This window comes from Pleurodeles waltl, chromosome 3_1 (genome assembly GCF_031143425.1).
Source record: "Pleurodeles waltl isolate 20211129_DDA chromosome 3_1, aPleWal1.hap1.20221129, whole genome shotgun sequence".
Taxonomy (NCBI): domain Eukaryota; kingdom Metazoa; phylum Chordata; class Amphibia; order Caudata; family Salamandridae; genus Pleurodeles; species Pleurodeles waltl.
Genome location: NC_090440.1, coordinates 325,443,181 through 325,459,673, shown reverse-complemented (window position 1 = coordinate 325,459,673; position 16,493 = coordinate 325,443,181). Strand labels below are relative to the sequence as shown.

General features: G+C 43.9%; 1 protein-coding gene across 2 annotated transcripts in view; it reads left to right on the top strand.

Annotated features, from left to right (window-relative positions):
- Positions 1–16,493, top strand: part of DMXL2 (Dmx like 2) — a 1,615,381-nt gene that overhangs the window by 1,147,440 nt on the left and 451,448 nt on the right. Inside the window, exons 33-35 of one of the 2 annotated variants that reach the window (XM_069222484.1) lie at positions 3,657–3,774; positions 5,479–5,538; positions 6,619–6,705. In XM_069222484.1, the coding sequence (XP_069078585.1) occupies positions 3,657–3,774; positions 5,479–5,538; positions 6,619–6,705 (265 nt within the window). The remainder of the gene's footprint in view (positions 1–3,656; positions 3,775–5,478; positions 5,539–6,618; positions 6,706–16,493) is intronic. The other variant, XM_069222485.1, reaches the window with a different exon arrangement.

Here is a 16,493-nt window from a genome sequence, read left to right as displayed (position 1 = left end):
CTCTGCTCGCCCACTGTGGACACTTCCATGGCATCTGCAGACTGCTTCTGCAGACCCCCTTGAACCCACAAGTGAGTAGAAGGCAAACTTTGATGCCCTAGGTCAGTGGTTCCCAACCTTTTGACTTCTGGCGTCCCCCACTTTATCAATACTGGAACCCAGGGACTCCCACTGAATCATTATTGGAATCTGGGGACCCCCTACTGAGTCATTACTGAAAGCTGGGGACATAATCTGTTACATTTATAAAATTTTATAAGCAGGCGCGGACCCCCTGAGACTGCCCTAGGACACCTCTGAACCTGTCTGCCCTAGACCCAGAAGAGGATCCAGAAAGACCGGGCCCAAGTAATCCTTATGGCTCCAGACTGGGCATGAAGAGTCTGGAATCCTAAGATATGGACCATGGCCATCGATCATCTGATAAGACTGCCTATGTGGGAGAATCTTATGTCGCAGCAGCAAGGAAAGGTCCTCCATCCGAACCTGTCCAGTCTCCGCCTTTTTGCGTGGAGATTGAGTGGCAACATCTGAAAGCTTTTGACCTTCTGCCTGAAGTCTGTAATGTAATGTTGGCAGTCATACGTCCCTCCACCAAAAAGGTATGCGCCTTTTTGTTGGAATAAATTTGTGGCATGGTGCACAGACAAGTTTGTTTACCCCCTTCCTGTCTCTCTTTCTCTGAGGCCTTCATGTTTATCCTTTCTCTGGCCCAGCAGGACTATGCTATGGGCACTCTCAAAGGTTAGCTGTCTGCCATTTCTTTTTTTTCTTTTTTTTTGGGGGGGGGGGGGTTGCCTGATCAACCTTGCTTTTTTAAGTCTTCTTTTGTAAATAGGGCTCCTTAAAGGCCTTATTCATATGTTTCCTCCATCTCCATTCATTATGCCCCAATGGGATTTGAATTGAGTTTTGACATTTCTGATGTGCACTGCTTTTGAGGCTTTCCACAATTGTCCTCTCAGGCTTCTTTAGTTTGTAAACAGGCTTCCTTGTGGCCCATACATCTGCCCACAGGATGAGTGATCTGTAGGCATTGTTATCTAAGCCGTTACACCTTTCTATCTATGCTGACAAAGTGGTGCTTTACATTAGGGCCTCTTTTCTACCAAAAGTGGTTATGCCCTTCCATGTAGACCGATTCATCACCTTGCCTACATTTTACACACACCCACATCCTTCTAAGAAAGAGGAGAGTCTCCACCGCCTGGACCCAAAATGAGTGTTAGTGTTTTACCTTGATCGTACCAAGGAGTTCCGGGTGGATTATCAGCTCTTTCTTGGTTATGTGGGTGCGAAGAAAGGTCAGGCAGTATAGAAGAGAACCATCTCTAGATGGGTCGTACTCTGCATTAAAATGTGCTACGCACTAAGAAGCAAACCCCTGAGGGCTTATGTGCTCATTCTACCAGAGCTAATGCTGCGACCTATGCCTTAGCATGCGGACTTCTGTCAGATGGAAGCTTGTTGCATCTCTGCACACGTTTATCAAACACTACTGCCTGGACAGTCAGGTGCATAGTGACAAGCATTTTGCCTGTGCGGTCCTGCAGGACTTTCTGGTATGATCTTAGTTCGCAGTCCCACCTCTCGGGATTGTACTGCTTGGGTATCTATTCTAAGGTAAGGAATCTACAACTAAATGTCTCTATCACATAGACAAGTCACTTACATTTGGTAATGCCTTATCTAGTAGAGACAATGTCTAGTTGCAGATCCCTTACCGAAACACCCAACCTCCCCTCTCTGCAAACTGATTTCTAGGGATGGGAACTCCCTTTCTGGGCCCTAGTTTTCGTGCACCAGTGGTCAGTGTTTTTCATGGCTCCTGCTCTTCTGGCGTGGAAAGCCGTGAAAAGAAACTGATGTCTGCACGCTTTGGTGGCACTTATATACGACCACAGCATCATATCTGGCATGGACAATGACGGACGCAGAGTCGATTGACACTACCTAACGGCGAACAGGGGTACTGCTCAAGAAAAATCTCCGGATCCAAGCTGATGCCTGGGGTAAATTACAAGATAAAGAATCTGCAACTAGATATTGTCTGTACCAGCTAAAGTGTTACCAAAGGCAGGTAACTTGTCCATATAGCAGAGTTAGTGGTGCTTACAAAGCAGATAACTCGTATCCAGTTTGAGGGGTCACTGGGATTAATAACCGTTCCATTTTCCCTGGCTTGTTCCATCTAAAAAAAAATTGCCCATTGGTCATTGCATCAATAAATTTTTTTACAAAAGGATGATGCTCTGTCATCACCTTTTTTAGATTCCTTGTTATATTTAGAGAAAAAAGTCCGTAATTTTAGATCATTGGAAGACGTTGTGAGCACCTTGTTGCCAATGAGAGGTCTAGGGCATTCAGATTTCAGTTTTTATAATTAGTTTATCCAGCATTGTCACAACCTATGTTTAACATATTCCTTCACATGGGGGCTAGCGGACCAATCTGTTGCCAGTGAATGATCAAGCAATGATTGCTTGAACAAGGGTTTCCCGGAGAAATCCGGTATTTTGGAATGGGAAACGTCAACACCTTTTTTCGGAAGAGGGCTTCGAAATGTTCTTTGACTTGCAGTTAGAGGGAGAAAGGCAAGTGGCCTCCGTCTGATCATGAGTATCAGTATCCGTGTCCCGAGTATATAGAGTGACTTCAAAGTCATCATCAGCATTGAAAAAGATTCACTTATTTATGTTTGTTTTTCTGTACGTTTGTCCACCTCTAGAGAAAGAGAGTCGTGTATCGGATTCTTGTGGAATAATAGCATTGACAGTTTAAGTAACCCTGATCTCCCGAATTCATTGTCCCCAGGGAATAGACACTGAGCCCTTCGAAAGACAATTTATTTAGCGGTCGGGTGGGAAAATGGGTTGTGCAAGAATCAAGACTCTTATTTGGTAAATTGTGAGGAAGACTGCAACTACTAGCAGCAAACGTCTAAGCCAGAATTGCTTCATTAATACGCCTGCCGATGTGCTGCAAAGTAGAATGGCTGGAGGAATTAACTGGTATGGAGACAGATGCACTAATAAATTGTTTTAAATTCTATTTAGCAACCTCGTTTGTGTACATTTCTTTGTCAGTCATTTGTTCTGCCATTGTTTGAGGTATAATGACTCACTGGCCAGTAGGTGGCAGCTAAGTATAAATAATTAAGATAGTGTAATGACAGCGTAAAGGACTTAACTGGCTGCTTGCTAGCTGCAAGAAAGAGGGAGGACAACGATTGAAGGGACTATGTTTAGAGACTCTAATGTAACATCTGAGTGGCCTACATTTGAAATTCATCACCTAAGTCTGATGTGATGTGTAGCGTTCTTTTGTTTTCTGTCTAACCATTAATTACCTGGGTACTTGGCTGCTGTTGAAGCTAGCGCAAGAAAGAAAAGCATATTATGAGCGTCGAGTCTTAACATAAAGTTGTAGCCCCACCTTTATACCAGTAATAATACTAGTCATGGTTTTATCACACTTTTAGTGTTTTTCAGACATTTTCTTATAGGTATATTTGAAAACGATCTAATATTTCACTGCCTAGAAACGATTCAGTTAGTAGCATGTAGATGTTATCGTTATAGCCTCCATTGCACCCCATTCCATTAAATATTGTGACAGCGGTGTGTGATAATACTGTTTCCTTTCTCATTGCATAGATCGAAGGATTTTTCTGCACTTCCAGTAAAACGACTATGGCATTTTCTTGTAAAGCAGGAACTTCTTCAAGAATTATTCATAAAATATATATTTACAAAAAAAAGAAACCAACGTGAGGTAAAACTGGGGGGAAACAGATTGTAACATACTGTTTAAAGGCATGGTCTGTTATTTTTTTCTTGTATTTATTTAGCAATGGCTGCCATTCATTATTATTTTGTATTGGCTGTTCATATGAAGATATTGAATTTCATTTGCATGCAGGCATCATGCACCCTGTCGATAGTTTTTTTTAAAGTTATTTTCACAACACTTATACCAATATAATATAATATTGTTGTATACATGTCAATATGTTTTTTTCTAATTTCTTGAAACGTTAAACTATGGCCAGTTGAACAGGTTTATGATTTGTGCATTCTGCCATAATTCTTTATAACCTAATTTTATGAGTACTCCGCATATTCAAGTTTATTACCAACGCCTTAAAGGATAGATATAGCCACTGTTGAATTCATTAAACAATACCAGTGCATTCACCTTTCACGATTTGTTGGCATAAAACGTAAAGAACAACAATAGCAGAAAAAACCGTTAACCCCTATCCCAGGGGATAGACAAAGTAATCATACATCATTTGCAGAGGATATATTTCACGTCCTTACTGATTAGATTCACCGTTTGAAGCCAGACTAGCCACCTACAAAACTCAACCAGTAGCTGAATCCTTAATCATGGGAAGACCAGTAGTCCACAAAGAGTGCATGAATCATAAGCATATCAGCCACACTGTCAAGAGCTTCATTGTGGCAGATGTGCCGGCACTTGTTTGCTAGATGGCTTGAAGAAGAAAGCACCTTAAAACCGTATTAAGTTAGATTATGGAGCAGAAGTGTAAAAAGGTCATTTACATACATATGCCAGTACTGAGAAACCAGCTTTACTCATAAGACCCGTTTTTCTTTTTATAATTTTCCATTTGACTATGAAGAGCTCAGTACTTAATTTGTCAATAAAAAGGTGCTAGTGCTCGAAGCCCTCCTCTTAAACACGCGGTTGCTGCAATTTAATCTGCGAACACGGAACACTGAGGCAGCGTAATCTCGATGCCATCTCTGACCTCTTCAATCAATTTAAAGCCACTCCCTGCCCCTTCAACTCACACCTGCAGCTTTCTCTCATCGTGACACTTTTTCGTTTTTCTTTTCCTCCGTCTTTCCCAAACGCGTCTTTTGCTCGCAGCAAATGCTTGAGGCAGAAGACTAAGCGCCGGCCCTCAAAAATAAGTGCCGGTGCTCAGCACCGGAAACAACAAGCACACATTAAGCACTGATTGTACTATTCCCCAAACAAACAACAGTGCATACAACTATCAAAGCTTCTTTCTGCAGATATTTACATCTAAATGTTCCAATGTGAGCACACCAGGCATATACAATTTAAGAAGTGCAGGTCATAAATACATTTTGTCGCTCTTGCAGTGGCGATATTTAGGTGTATAGTCCTGTTAAAAAATAGATGTTTACTCATTCGCTCACACCTAATTTACTATGGTAAGAGAATTCTGAATTTTATTACCTACATCAGAGGTGATCGTTTTATTTCATTAACAACGATATGGCAATATGCATGCTATTTTCATATCAAAACCATTACATATTAGCTTGTTTTGTTTAAGTTGCAGCCTAATGGTCATGTTGTATATTTTGACTTGTCATCATTTACAGACTGGGCAGTGTTTTATTTATAGTTGGAGTTTTTCACTCATTTCATATTTGTTTTTTGTGCATGTGTTTTGTTTGTGGCTTTGGTGTTGTGTAGTCTGTAGAAGATCATGTGGAGCAGGGCAGACATTGCCTCGCAGAAGACCACAGAAACAAGGTAGTGACCATTTCCCTACCCATTCCTATAGCACAATATTAAAGGTCCAGTGGTATCAGTCCGGATTACACTGTGTTTTTACCGATGTAATACATGTTTCCACATTACCAATATTTCTGAAAAATACTGCAATATTATCTTTTTTTACGCTTTTGTAAGTTCATTTTAGAAAATGGTACCTACAAATGAGTGCAGTAACATGTTTTCATCTCTTTGGAATACCTTCTGGATTGGTCATCTTATCAAATGCGGACAGCATTCCTACTGATGTAACAAAGAACATGTAATTCTCACTGTGGAGAGCAAGGAGTTAATTATTGTTATGCAGTTACTGTTGTAACCTAAATTATTCACTCTTATAATGTAAGAGTTGATCCTATCCCTCGATTGGGCCTGGACTGGAGTAGTTTATGCTTCTTCAGTCTCATCAGTGCCATGTATCACATTTATATGGGTAGTTAACCTTTCTAATTTTTTTGTCAAGGTAGTTACTAGTTTTCTTCAATACAGCAGGCACTTGATTTTGCTAAGTGAAAAATTAATCCAAACAGCGTGCTTTATTTTTTTGTATGTTAGTCCATCGACTGCTGTGGTTATATCTATTGCTTAGTCCATTAAAAAGAAGTAAAGAATACAGCTTGTTAAGAAGTATGTGTATTTAAAACATGTTTTAGACTTTTCCCCTTTTAAACCATCAAATGCAGTCAATGGATAGAGGGTCCAGTTGATAGTACTGGCTTTCAAAATGGGAGCATTCTAGTACCACTTGACAGGTTTTTGCCCCATTTTCATTTAGCCAATTAATCTGCATGAAAATTATGCTGTCCTGTGTTGCACGTCTGCGTATAGAGGTAAAACATACGCATTAATATTATTCTATTACTATATTATTCTCTTAATACACCTATCTTTCAAAGTATCAAGAGAAACCACTCTTTCATTATATACTCGGCATTAAGACCACTGAACCTTTTATTGCATGTCTTTTAGCATTTATCATATCCGAATCACAATACAGTGATATTGTTTTTGAGGACATTTTGAGTTAGCATGCATTTTATCTGTAGGCCTATTTTGCAGGTGGAAGCAGATCTTGGCTATCCTGGAGGAAAGGCCAAAATTATTCACAGAGAGACTGACATGATAATGGCATTTGCTGTTAATAAGGTGAGTCTCGTACATGTGTTAATTTCAAACTGTTCTTCATAAAGAATGCAGAGTTTTGATTCTGTTCCAATGTAAATACTTAAATTGTAGAAGTTACACAAGGGTGTCACATTCCATGTACTGCCCACAGAATTGGCAGCCTATCTGTTTCCACTTCTATTTCTTTGTCTCGCGGTGAAACGGATCTATCTGTTTATTCTATATGGTCTACAGTACAAAATACACAGAGCGGACTTTGTATCAGCCCCTTGTATAAGGTCTGGATAGCGTTCTTGTCTATTTAAGTGCTTTGCTAATTATTCGATGGGTTTCCTCCCCTTTATTATTTTTGTACGGAGCCTGAACCTCTCTTTTCATTATTTCTTTTTGAGTGAATTGTACTCGTCCACTGATGAACGAGAGTGGACTATGTTTAGTTGGTCGTTGAGCACTTCGTGGGATTATATCGCTTTCCTTGGTCTCTTCCGCTGTACCCCACTTTATTTTTATTTTTAATTCATTTTGCAAGGGTCCCCATATAGACACCCTGAATTCCAGTCATTTGTCAATGCAAACTGGCATTGATTCCTGACGATGTGTGTTCTTCAGCCTTGTTCATGAAGCACGTAACTCAATCCCTATTCGTCAGGCATGCAGGCAATTAAATGCAATACAATGATTTCACACTGCACAAGACTATCTCGGAGGACATATGCGAATAGTGACAGTGGAAAACAGACTCGCTCTCCCATCCGCAGGTTGTTCAATCATAGATGAGTGTCCAGCTTGACTTCAGTCATTGAAGCACATCCATAAGAAACACGTTGCTGATTGCAGAAATAAGCTATGAGTATGCACGCGTTTGTCAGTGCAAACAGGCGTATCTTCCTGGTGACGTCTCTGTCAACATGCCACATGAATTCCTCAGTGCAAATCAAGGCAGTCACGAAACACACAACTCCACTCCTTGTTGGACAGGCACATAGGTGATTAGGTGCAAAACAAATGTTTTCAGACTGCACAAGTCTAACACAGTCTAACAAGTCTAACATATGGGCATCCCATAAGCGAGTACTGCCTGTTGGAGTACTGAAGTCAAATCAATATAAATCATTATAGAATGTATGAATACAAGAATCATTTGTCCACCTTCCACTATCTTGTCTCCCCAGCCCTCTGGACATAATACTTGTTCCATCTGTCCTACCTGCCTTCAACAGGTAGGCTGGTGTTACTATCCAGTAGCAACTCATCATGTATGAAGTGACCAAAACAAGAAAATAGACTTCTACAAAGCTCTTCTGATCCTCCATGATGTCGAAAGTCACGAGCAGCACTTGCTCCTCGTGTCACGTTTATCAGTACAAAGCACCACTTTTTTCCAAGTGGAAACATGAGTTAATTTAAGTTAAGATGCCTACACCCACCTTCGTGCTTTTAGCAGATGCAAGGACTTTTTTGTCCTCAATGCATGGATCTTCTGCTGAAAGACCACCTCAGTTCTTATTGAATGTTGCTTTTAAATCAAAATAGCCTCTTGGTTGAAGAATATACAAGGCCTGACAATAATGAAAGCTAGAGGCCTAACTATATTGATAGCCTAAGCAGAAACAATACCGTTTGCACCTGCTGTCACCCTCCTCTGTGAGTACTTCCGTTAAGAGTCCTTGGTGAAGGAGACCTACTTAGGGTTTCATATCTTATTCAGGTATTGCAGTACTATACTGCCACTAGCTTCCAAACCTCATAGAAAAGATCCCAAGCATGTCACAGCACTACAGAAACTGATAGAATATGTAGTATTGCTGGTGATAAATTCTGAAAGTTTATTCGTTCTCCTTTCATCATTCGTAATACTCGTAACACATGCAGTGAGCACATTTAAACAAGCATTGGCAGACCCAATAAGTCTGGCCTTGGCAGGCTGACGCTGTGGCTAATACATTTTAAAAATATTTTTGATTGCAAGAATATGCTAGAAAAGTTAAAAAAAAAAACAAACAAAAAAAAAAAAAAACATATAGCCAGCTAAACTTTGCTGCCATATGATAGTGTTAACAATGTTTAATTAAAAAAAAAATATTTGATGCGGCCATTTAAGTATTTTTATATTAAAGCCTTTCAGTTTTGCCATGCATTTTTTATTATTAGTTGTGAAAGAAGCCAGAATAAATCACCAGCTAACCAGGTAGGTACAATATCACGGAAGCACTTTATAACTTTAAAAAGAAGACAGATAATAACTCACCATCTAACTGGACATCCAAAGTGCAGGCCAAATGAATAGTTGCTACTTAAATTTTTATAAAAATAACTACAGTGAAAAGGCACACTGCAAACCAGTTTTGTCACTGAAGAGAAAGGAATTGATTTATGTGAATGTGAACAAGGTCCATGGGCTTTGTGCAATCACTACAAGTGAAGGCAGCCAATAGTTAAAGTAAGCTGAAGCGTTGCCTCATGCTTTATACTGTGGTGGGTGGAATGGAAATGTGAATGACCTTTTAACAGACCAATGGGTAAAGCCTTCTTAACCCCCACCCCATTATGAGTTGCTATGTCACAATGTTATACAGATACATGCCAAATTTAGATATGCTGAAAAAAATAAATCACCATTTAACTGGGCAGTTGAAGTGCAGCCATAACAAATAGGCACTATTTAAATTCAATATAGAAAAAAATAACTAAATGAAAAAGCACAGTAGAAACTAGGTTTATCACTGGAAAGAAAGGAACACACTGAAGCCAGTTCCTTGTTTACTGCGCTTCCAGCGCAGATCTGGAGCGGTTCTTCAGGCCATTCTTGGACTATCTCAGCATTTTTCTGTCGAAGGAACAGTGTGCCCTTTTTTTCTCAAGTCTTCGGGGTTCAAGCCAGGCAGATGATGACCACAGACCCTCATACTGTTTGTATGTGGTTCCTCAGGGGACAACATGACTCAGAGGTTTGGGGCTCCTGCCATGGTCTTCGTCCGAAGGTGCTGCAGGAATAGTGCATGAAGGTCTTGTCGGCACGATTGGAAGAGGCCCGCTTCGTCAACCTCATTCAAGGTACCCAGAGCAATCACTCCAGAAGCCATTCCTGTGAGCATCTGTTGCCCTCGACACCGAAGGATACAACTTCCTCTTATCTTTCTAACACCCTCTCCCAGCCTTTAGCTGCGAAGTCTGCGCAATGGTTCACCCTGCTCCTCTCTGCTTTCCCTGGAGCCTGGGCAACTCTGGCCCAGATGCTAGATTACTATAATTCCCCGCATGCCATCTGTGGCCCATACCTACCTCTGGTGCACTTTCGAGCCCCAAGGAGGTGGGAGCTGTTCTACTTGACCCACGTCGGCTAGTTTGCCCTTGGCGTCAGTTAGGACCTCTGGATCTGAATCCAGAATCTGCTCAAATGCACAGTCCCTTGGGTTTCCCACCTGCGATGCTGGAATTCAATCAGCCAAACCTGACATTGTCAACGGTTCCGATCAACAATGAGCTAATCACTCTCTTCGATGCTGAGATGCCTGCACATCAATGTCGGGCGGAGTTAAGTGCGGCACCAGTGGGGCCATCTGGATCGGACACCTTCCCTCCTCCTTCTAAACAGTCCCTTGCAGTTTTTTCTATGGAGGAACAGGATTTTGGAGGTGAAGGAGAAGAGCTGAAGTGTCGGAATGCCATGGACGAGACTGTCCAGCCTCCTCTAGAGGGTAGTTGGCTGGTGGAGCTGGGTGAGGTTAGTGGCCTTGAGTCTTCGATGGCTTCGGACCTCCTGTATTCCTCAGCTTTGCTACAGAGGTGAGCTCCTCCTTCGCTGAGGTGCTGAAGAGGGCAGCTGTGTTCCTAGAGTTGCAACTCTCCTTTGTGGAGGTGACTACTGACCCCTTAAAAAAAAGTGCTTCACCAAGGCCAAACTGGAGTAGAACCTGTGCTCTCTTATAATGAAGCACTATATTACCTGTTTTTAGGGGTCTGGGCTAAGCCTGTTACGGGGGACCCGTGGACTGGTCCATAGACACCGGCCCGTCCCCAGGGACCTGGCCTGCCCTTTCAGGCACTCAACTCCAAGAATATTTGTGGTACAGGCTGCTATGGCCTCTTCTGATCCCCCGCATCCTCCCTAAGGTTCCTCTGGACAGGGAGTCCAGATGGCTGGAAACTTGTAAAAGAAACATTTTCTTCTTGACCAACTCGGCCTTACAGTCAATAAACACTGCATGTGTTTTGGGCCACTTTTCCCATGCGTTGTTGGATTCAGTGGCACGCCACCTGGCTTCACCTCCAGAAGAAGCTTGCAAGAAAAATGATAATGATACCACAGACTCAGTAGGTCGAACCATGGCTCATTCAGTAGTGTTGCGCCCTCATTCTTGGCTACACCTCTCTGTTTTTTTGGAGGCTGTCCAATTCACCCCAGAAGACATGCCTTTTGATGGTGCTTGCCCTGTTTAGTACATATGCCAATTCTGCATTCCAACAATTTGACAGTCAGGCGGAAGAACTTAAATATGTCTATTCCTGTATCCCTAGCTCCCCACTTTCTTGGGTGATAAGGGGGGGGGGCACACTAATCTTTGATTCTTTTTGTAGATGGACCCCTACCAGAGTGGAGTCTCAAATTTGCTGCTGAGTTTCGCTTCATCTGCACCATTCCACCTTCTGGTGGCACCCAGTGCGTTGATCCTGCCTTATGCAGGTATTACTATTCTTTATTAAGACTTGTCGATTACAGCTTTCCGTTCCTGCTATCTGGGAGATACTTTTTGGTGACCCTAGGTGGGTTTAACATCTGATGGAACAAGGCTTTTTTTCTTCTTATCTGAAGACTGGCTTATGCCCAAGAGATAGTTGCCGGTATGGTATGTTTCCTACTCTCTGTTGAGCATCATCTGTATGCCTTATAGGCATTACCAGTTACATTGCGGTACTTTTAGTATCCCTTATAGGGAGGTTTTATAAACAGGGTCTTTGGTTGACAGTCAGGTTACCCCCTGTTCAAGCAAGGACCCTCACTCTAGTCAGGGTAAAAGAGAATCACCCTCAGCTAACCCCTGCTTACCCCCTTGGTAGCTTGGCAGAGCAGTAGGCTTAACTTCAGAGCGCTAGGTGTAAAGTATTTGTACCAACACACACAGTAACTCAATGAAAACACTACAAAATGACACATCACCAGTTTAGAAAAATAGGAAATATTTATCTAAACAAAAAAAGACCAAAACGACAAAAATCCGACATACACAAGTCAAGTTATGAATTTTTAACGATTAAACTCCAAAATAGCGTTTAGAAACAAAAATGCTTCGATGAGATGTTAACACGGCGTCGTGACGGAGTCATTCCCAACAAGCCGACACCAGTGGCGCTGGACACGGAGTCGTGTAGACCCGCAAGTACAGTACCTTTGGTGAAGAGTGAAAACAAGCCTATGCGCAAAGTCGGGGATCCTGGCGTCTGTGCGAAACGTTGAGTCCATGCACTTCGAGTGGCGTCGGTCACGACGTGGTGCGGTGACTTCCACGGAGTTGCGGACTTCAGCGGGTCTACGGCGGCGTCGGGCCTGCGAAGAGCGTCGCGTTCCAGCGAAGGTTACGGCGTCGGGTGCAGGCGGCGTCCCAGGATTCAGCTGCGGCGTCGGTCCGTAGTCGTCCGAAGTCGATTTCCTTGGATTTCCACCAGCTTTCCTTTCAAGGGCCCAGGGACTGGATAGGGCACCACTTGTCAGAGCAGGAGTCTCTCCAGAGACTCCAGGTGTTGGCAGAGAGAAGTCTTTGGTGTGCCTGAGACTTCAAACAACAGGAGGCAAGTTCTAAATCAAGCCCTTGGAGATTTCTTCACAAGATGGAAGGCACACAAAGTCCAGTCTTTGCCCTCTTACTCTGGCAGAAGCAGCACTGCAGGAAAACTCCACAAAGCACAGTCACAGGCAGGGCAGCACTTCTTCCTCAGCTATCAGCTCTTCTCCAGGCAGAGGTTCCTCTTGGTTCCAGAAGTGTTTCTAAAGTCTGTAGATTTGGGTGCCCTTCTTATACCCATTTTAGTCTTTGAAGTGACCTTTCTTCAAAGGGGACTCACACCTACTTGTGAAATCCTGCCTTGCCCAGGCAAGGACTCAGACACACACCAGGGGGTTGAAGTCTGCATTGTCAGCGGCAGGCACAGTCCTTTCAGATGAGAGTGACCACTCCACCCCTCCCTCCTAGCAGAGCTGGCGAATCAGGAAATGCAGGTTACACCCCAGCTCCCTTTGTGTCACTGTCTAGTGTGAGGTGAAAAACAACCCAACTGTCAAACTGGCCCAGACAGGGAATCCACAAACAAGGCAGAGTCACAGAATGGTTTAAGCAAGAAAATGCTCACTTTCTAAAAGTGGCATTTTCAAACGCACAATCTTAAAATCAACTTTACTAAAAGATGTATTTCTAAATTGTGAGTTCAGGGACCCCAAACTCCACATGTCCATCTACTCTCTAGGGGAATCTACACTTTAATCATATTTAAAGGTAGCCCCCATATTATCCTATGAGAGAGACAGGCCTTGCAACAGTGAAAAACGAAATTGGCAGTATTTCACTGTCAGGACATATAAACCACATTATTATATGTCCTACCTTATCCATACACTGCACCCTGCCCTTGGGGCTACCTAGGGCCTACCTTAGGGGTGTCTCACATGTAAGAAAAGGGAAGGTTTAGGCCTGGCAAGTGGGTACACTTGCCAAGTCGAATTTACAGTGTACAAATACACATACAGACACTGCAGTGGCAGGTCTGAGAGATGATTACAGGGTTACTTGTGTGGGTGGCACAACCAGTGCTGCAGGCCCACTAGTAACATTTGATTTACAGGCCCTGGGCACCTCTAGTGCACTTTACTAGGGACTTAACAGTAAAACAAATATGCCAATCATGGAGAACCAGTTACATACACGTTTTAAACAGGAGCACTTGCACTTTAGCACTGGTTAGCAGTGGTAAAGTGCCCAGAGTAACAAAAACAGTAAAATCAGAGTCCAGCACACATCAACAACCTGGGGAACAGAGGCAAAATGTTAAGGGAGACCACGCCAAGGATGAAAAGTCTAACAGGAGGTTATAATAATGTTTCATCGATTTGCCCAAGAGCCTATTTACGGTGCAACTCTAGGTCCTCCTTGCTTCAATCTTAGGAGAATTATGTCTGCTTCTTTTTCTAAAGTTGTTCTACTTTTCCTGCCTCAACTGTTCGTTCCCATGTGGAGTAGTGGGGCAGGTTGTAATGTCATACAACAGCCTTTCATCCTTGCACTTCTTTTGCAAGCTGCTCTCGGTATACACCAGAGGCTTGGCCCATAGCTTGCCGCTAGTACCTCCGGCTCCAGTGGTACACAGGTTAAAATTTCTTCTTGTATCCTACTGGCCTTCTTTGTTTGTGGCATCTTGCCTACATTCCTAGTTTGTCCAGCATTCTTCTCTTGTGCCGCTGGTCTTGTTGTCATTACACTGACTCTTCACCGCATGATGTGTGATACTTGCTTATTGCTTAGAGGGAAGGTCCTGTACCTTTGCTGCTACAGGCACCTCTTATGCAAGAAACCACACATCACCCAAGACCTCAAGATGTCTCCAAATTTATTCTTAAGGTGGGGTCATGTCGCCATCTTCTGTGTTGATAGCTATCTTCCATCTTATGTTGGATATCCGGTTGTTTATGCAACACTCCATATAGCCTAGTGGTTAGGATTCGGTGCTCTCACCACAGTGGGCCGGATTTGATTCCCAGTCAGGGAGGGTTGTATGTTATTGTTCCTGAACAATATGGTTCCATATTTCTTGGGACTAGTTCTTAATGGTGATTGGTTACTCCCTTTGGCCACGGTCTCCCTGGTCGGTTCTTTTCACTGTATTCTACAGGGTGTCATATTATTTCTAGTCCTTTTTGGGTATTGTAGGAAAGTACTGTCTTGCCTGGCATGTTACCCCCATATTTCACTGTATATATGTTATTTTAGTGTATGTGTCACTGGGACCCTGCCAGCCAGGGCCCCAGTGCTCATAAGTGTGCCCTGTATGTGTTCCCTGTGTGATGACTGTCTCACTGAGGCTCTGCTAACCAGAACCTCAGTGGTTATGCTCTCTCTGCTTTCCAAATTGTCACTAACAGGCTAGTGACCAATTTCACCAATTTACATTGGCATACTGGAACACCCTTATAATTCCCTAGTATATGGTACTGAGGTACCCAGGGTATTGGGGTTCCATGAGATCCCTATGGGCTGCAGCATTTCTTTTGCCACCCAAAGGGAGTTCTGACAATTCTTACACAGGCCTGCCACTGCAGCCTGAATGAAATAACGTCCACGTTATTTCACAGCCATTTACCACTGCACTTAAGTAACTTATAAGTCACCTATATGTCTAACCTTCACCTGTTGAAGTTTGGGTGCTAAGTTACTTAGTGTGTGGGCACCCTGGCACTAGCCAAGGTGCCCCCACATCGTTCACGGCGAATTCCCCGGACTTTGTGAGTGCGGGGACACCATTACACACGTGCACTATACATAGGTCACTACCTATGTATAGCGTCACAATGGTAACTCCGAACATGGCCATGTAACATGTCTAAGATCATGGAATTGTCACCCCAATGCTATTCTGGCATTGGAGAGACAATTCCATGATCCCCCGAGTCTCTAGCACCGACCCGGGTACTGTCAAACTGCCTTTTACGGGGTTTTACTGCAGCTGCTGCTGCTGCCAACCCCTCAGACAGGTTTCTGCCCTCCTGGGGTCCAGCCAGCCCTGGCCCAGGAAGGCAGAACAAAGAACTTCCTCAGAGAGAGGGTGTTACACCCTCTCCCTTTGGAAAAAGGTGTCAGGGCTGGGGAGGAGTAGCCTCCCCCAGCCTCTGGAAATGCTTTGATGGGCACAGATGGTGCCCATCTCTGCATAAGCCAGTCTACACTGGTTCAGGGATCCCCCAGCCCTGCTCTGGCGCGAAACTGGACAAAGGAAAGGGGAGTGACCACTCCCCTGACCTGCACCTCCCAGGGGAGGTGCCCAGAGCTCCTCCAGTGTGCACCAGACCTCTGCCATCGTGGAAACAGAGGTGTTGCTGGCACACTGGACTGCTCTGAGTGGCCAGTGCCATCAGGTGACGTCAGAGACTCCTTCTGATAGGCTCTTACCTGTGTTACTAGCCTATCCTCCTTCCTAGGTAGCCAAACCTCCTTTTCTGGCTATTTAGGGTCTCTGCTTTGGGGAATTCTTTAGATAACGAATGCAAGTCCTCATCCGAGTTCCTCTGCATCTCTCTCTTCACCTTCTGCCAAAGGATCGACTGCTGACTGCTCAGGACGCCTGCAAAACTGCAACAAAGTAGCAAAGACGACTACTGCAAACTTGTATCGCTTCTCCTGCCGCCTTCTCGACTGTTTCCTGGTGGTGCATGCTCTGGGGGTAGCCTGCCTCCTCTCTGCACCAGGAGCTCTGAAGAAATCTCCTGTGGGATGACGGAATCCTCCCCCTGCAACCGCAGGCAAGAAAAGACTGCATCACCGGTCCTCTGGGTCCCCTCTCAGCACGACGAGTGTGGTCCCTGGAACTCAGCAACTCTGTCCAAGTGACTCCCACAGTCCAGTGACTCTTCAGTCCAAGTTTGGTGGAGGTAAGTCCTTGCCCCCCACGCTAGACTGCATTGCTGGGTACCGCGTGATTTGCAGCTGCTCCGGCTCCTGTGCACTCTTCCAGGATTTCCTTCGTGCACAGCCAAGCCTGGGTCCCCGACACTCTAACCTGCAGTGCACAACCTTCTGAGTTGTCCTCTGGCGTCGTGGGACTCCCTT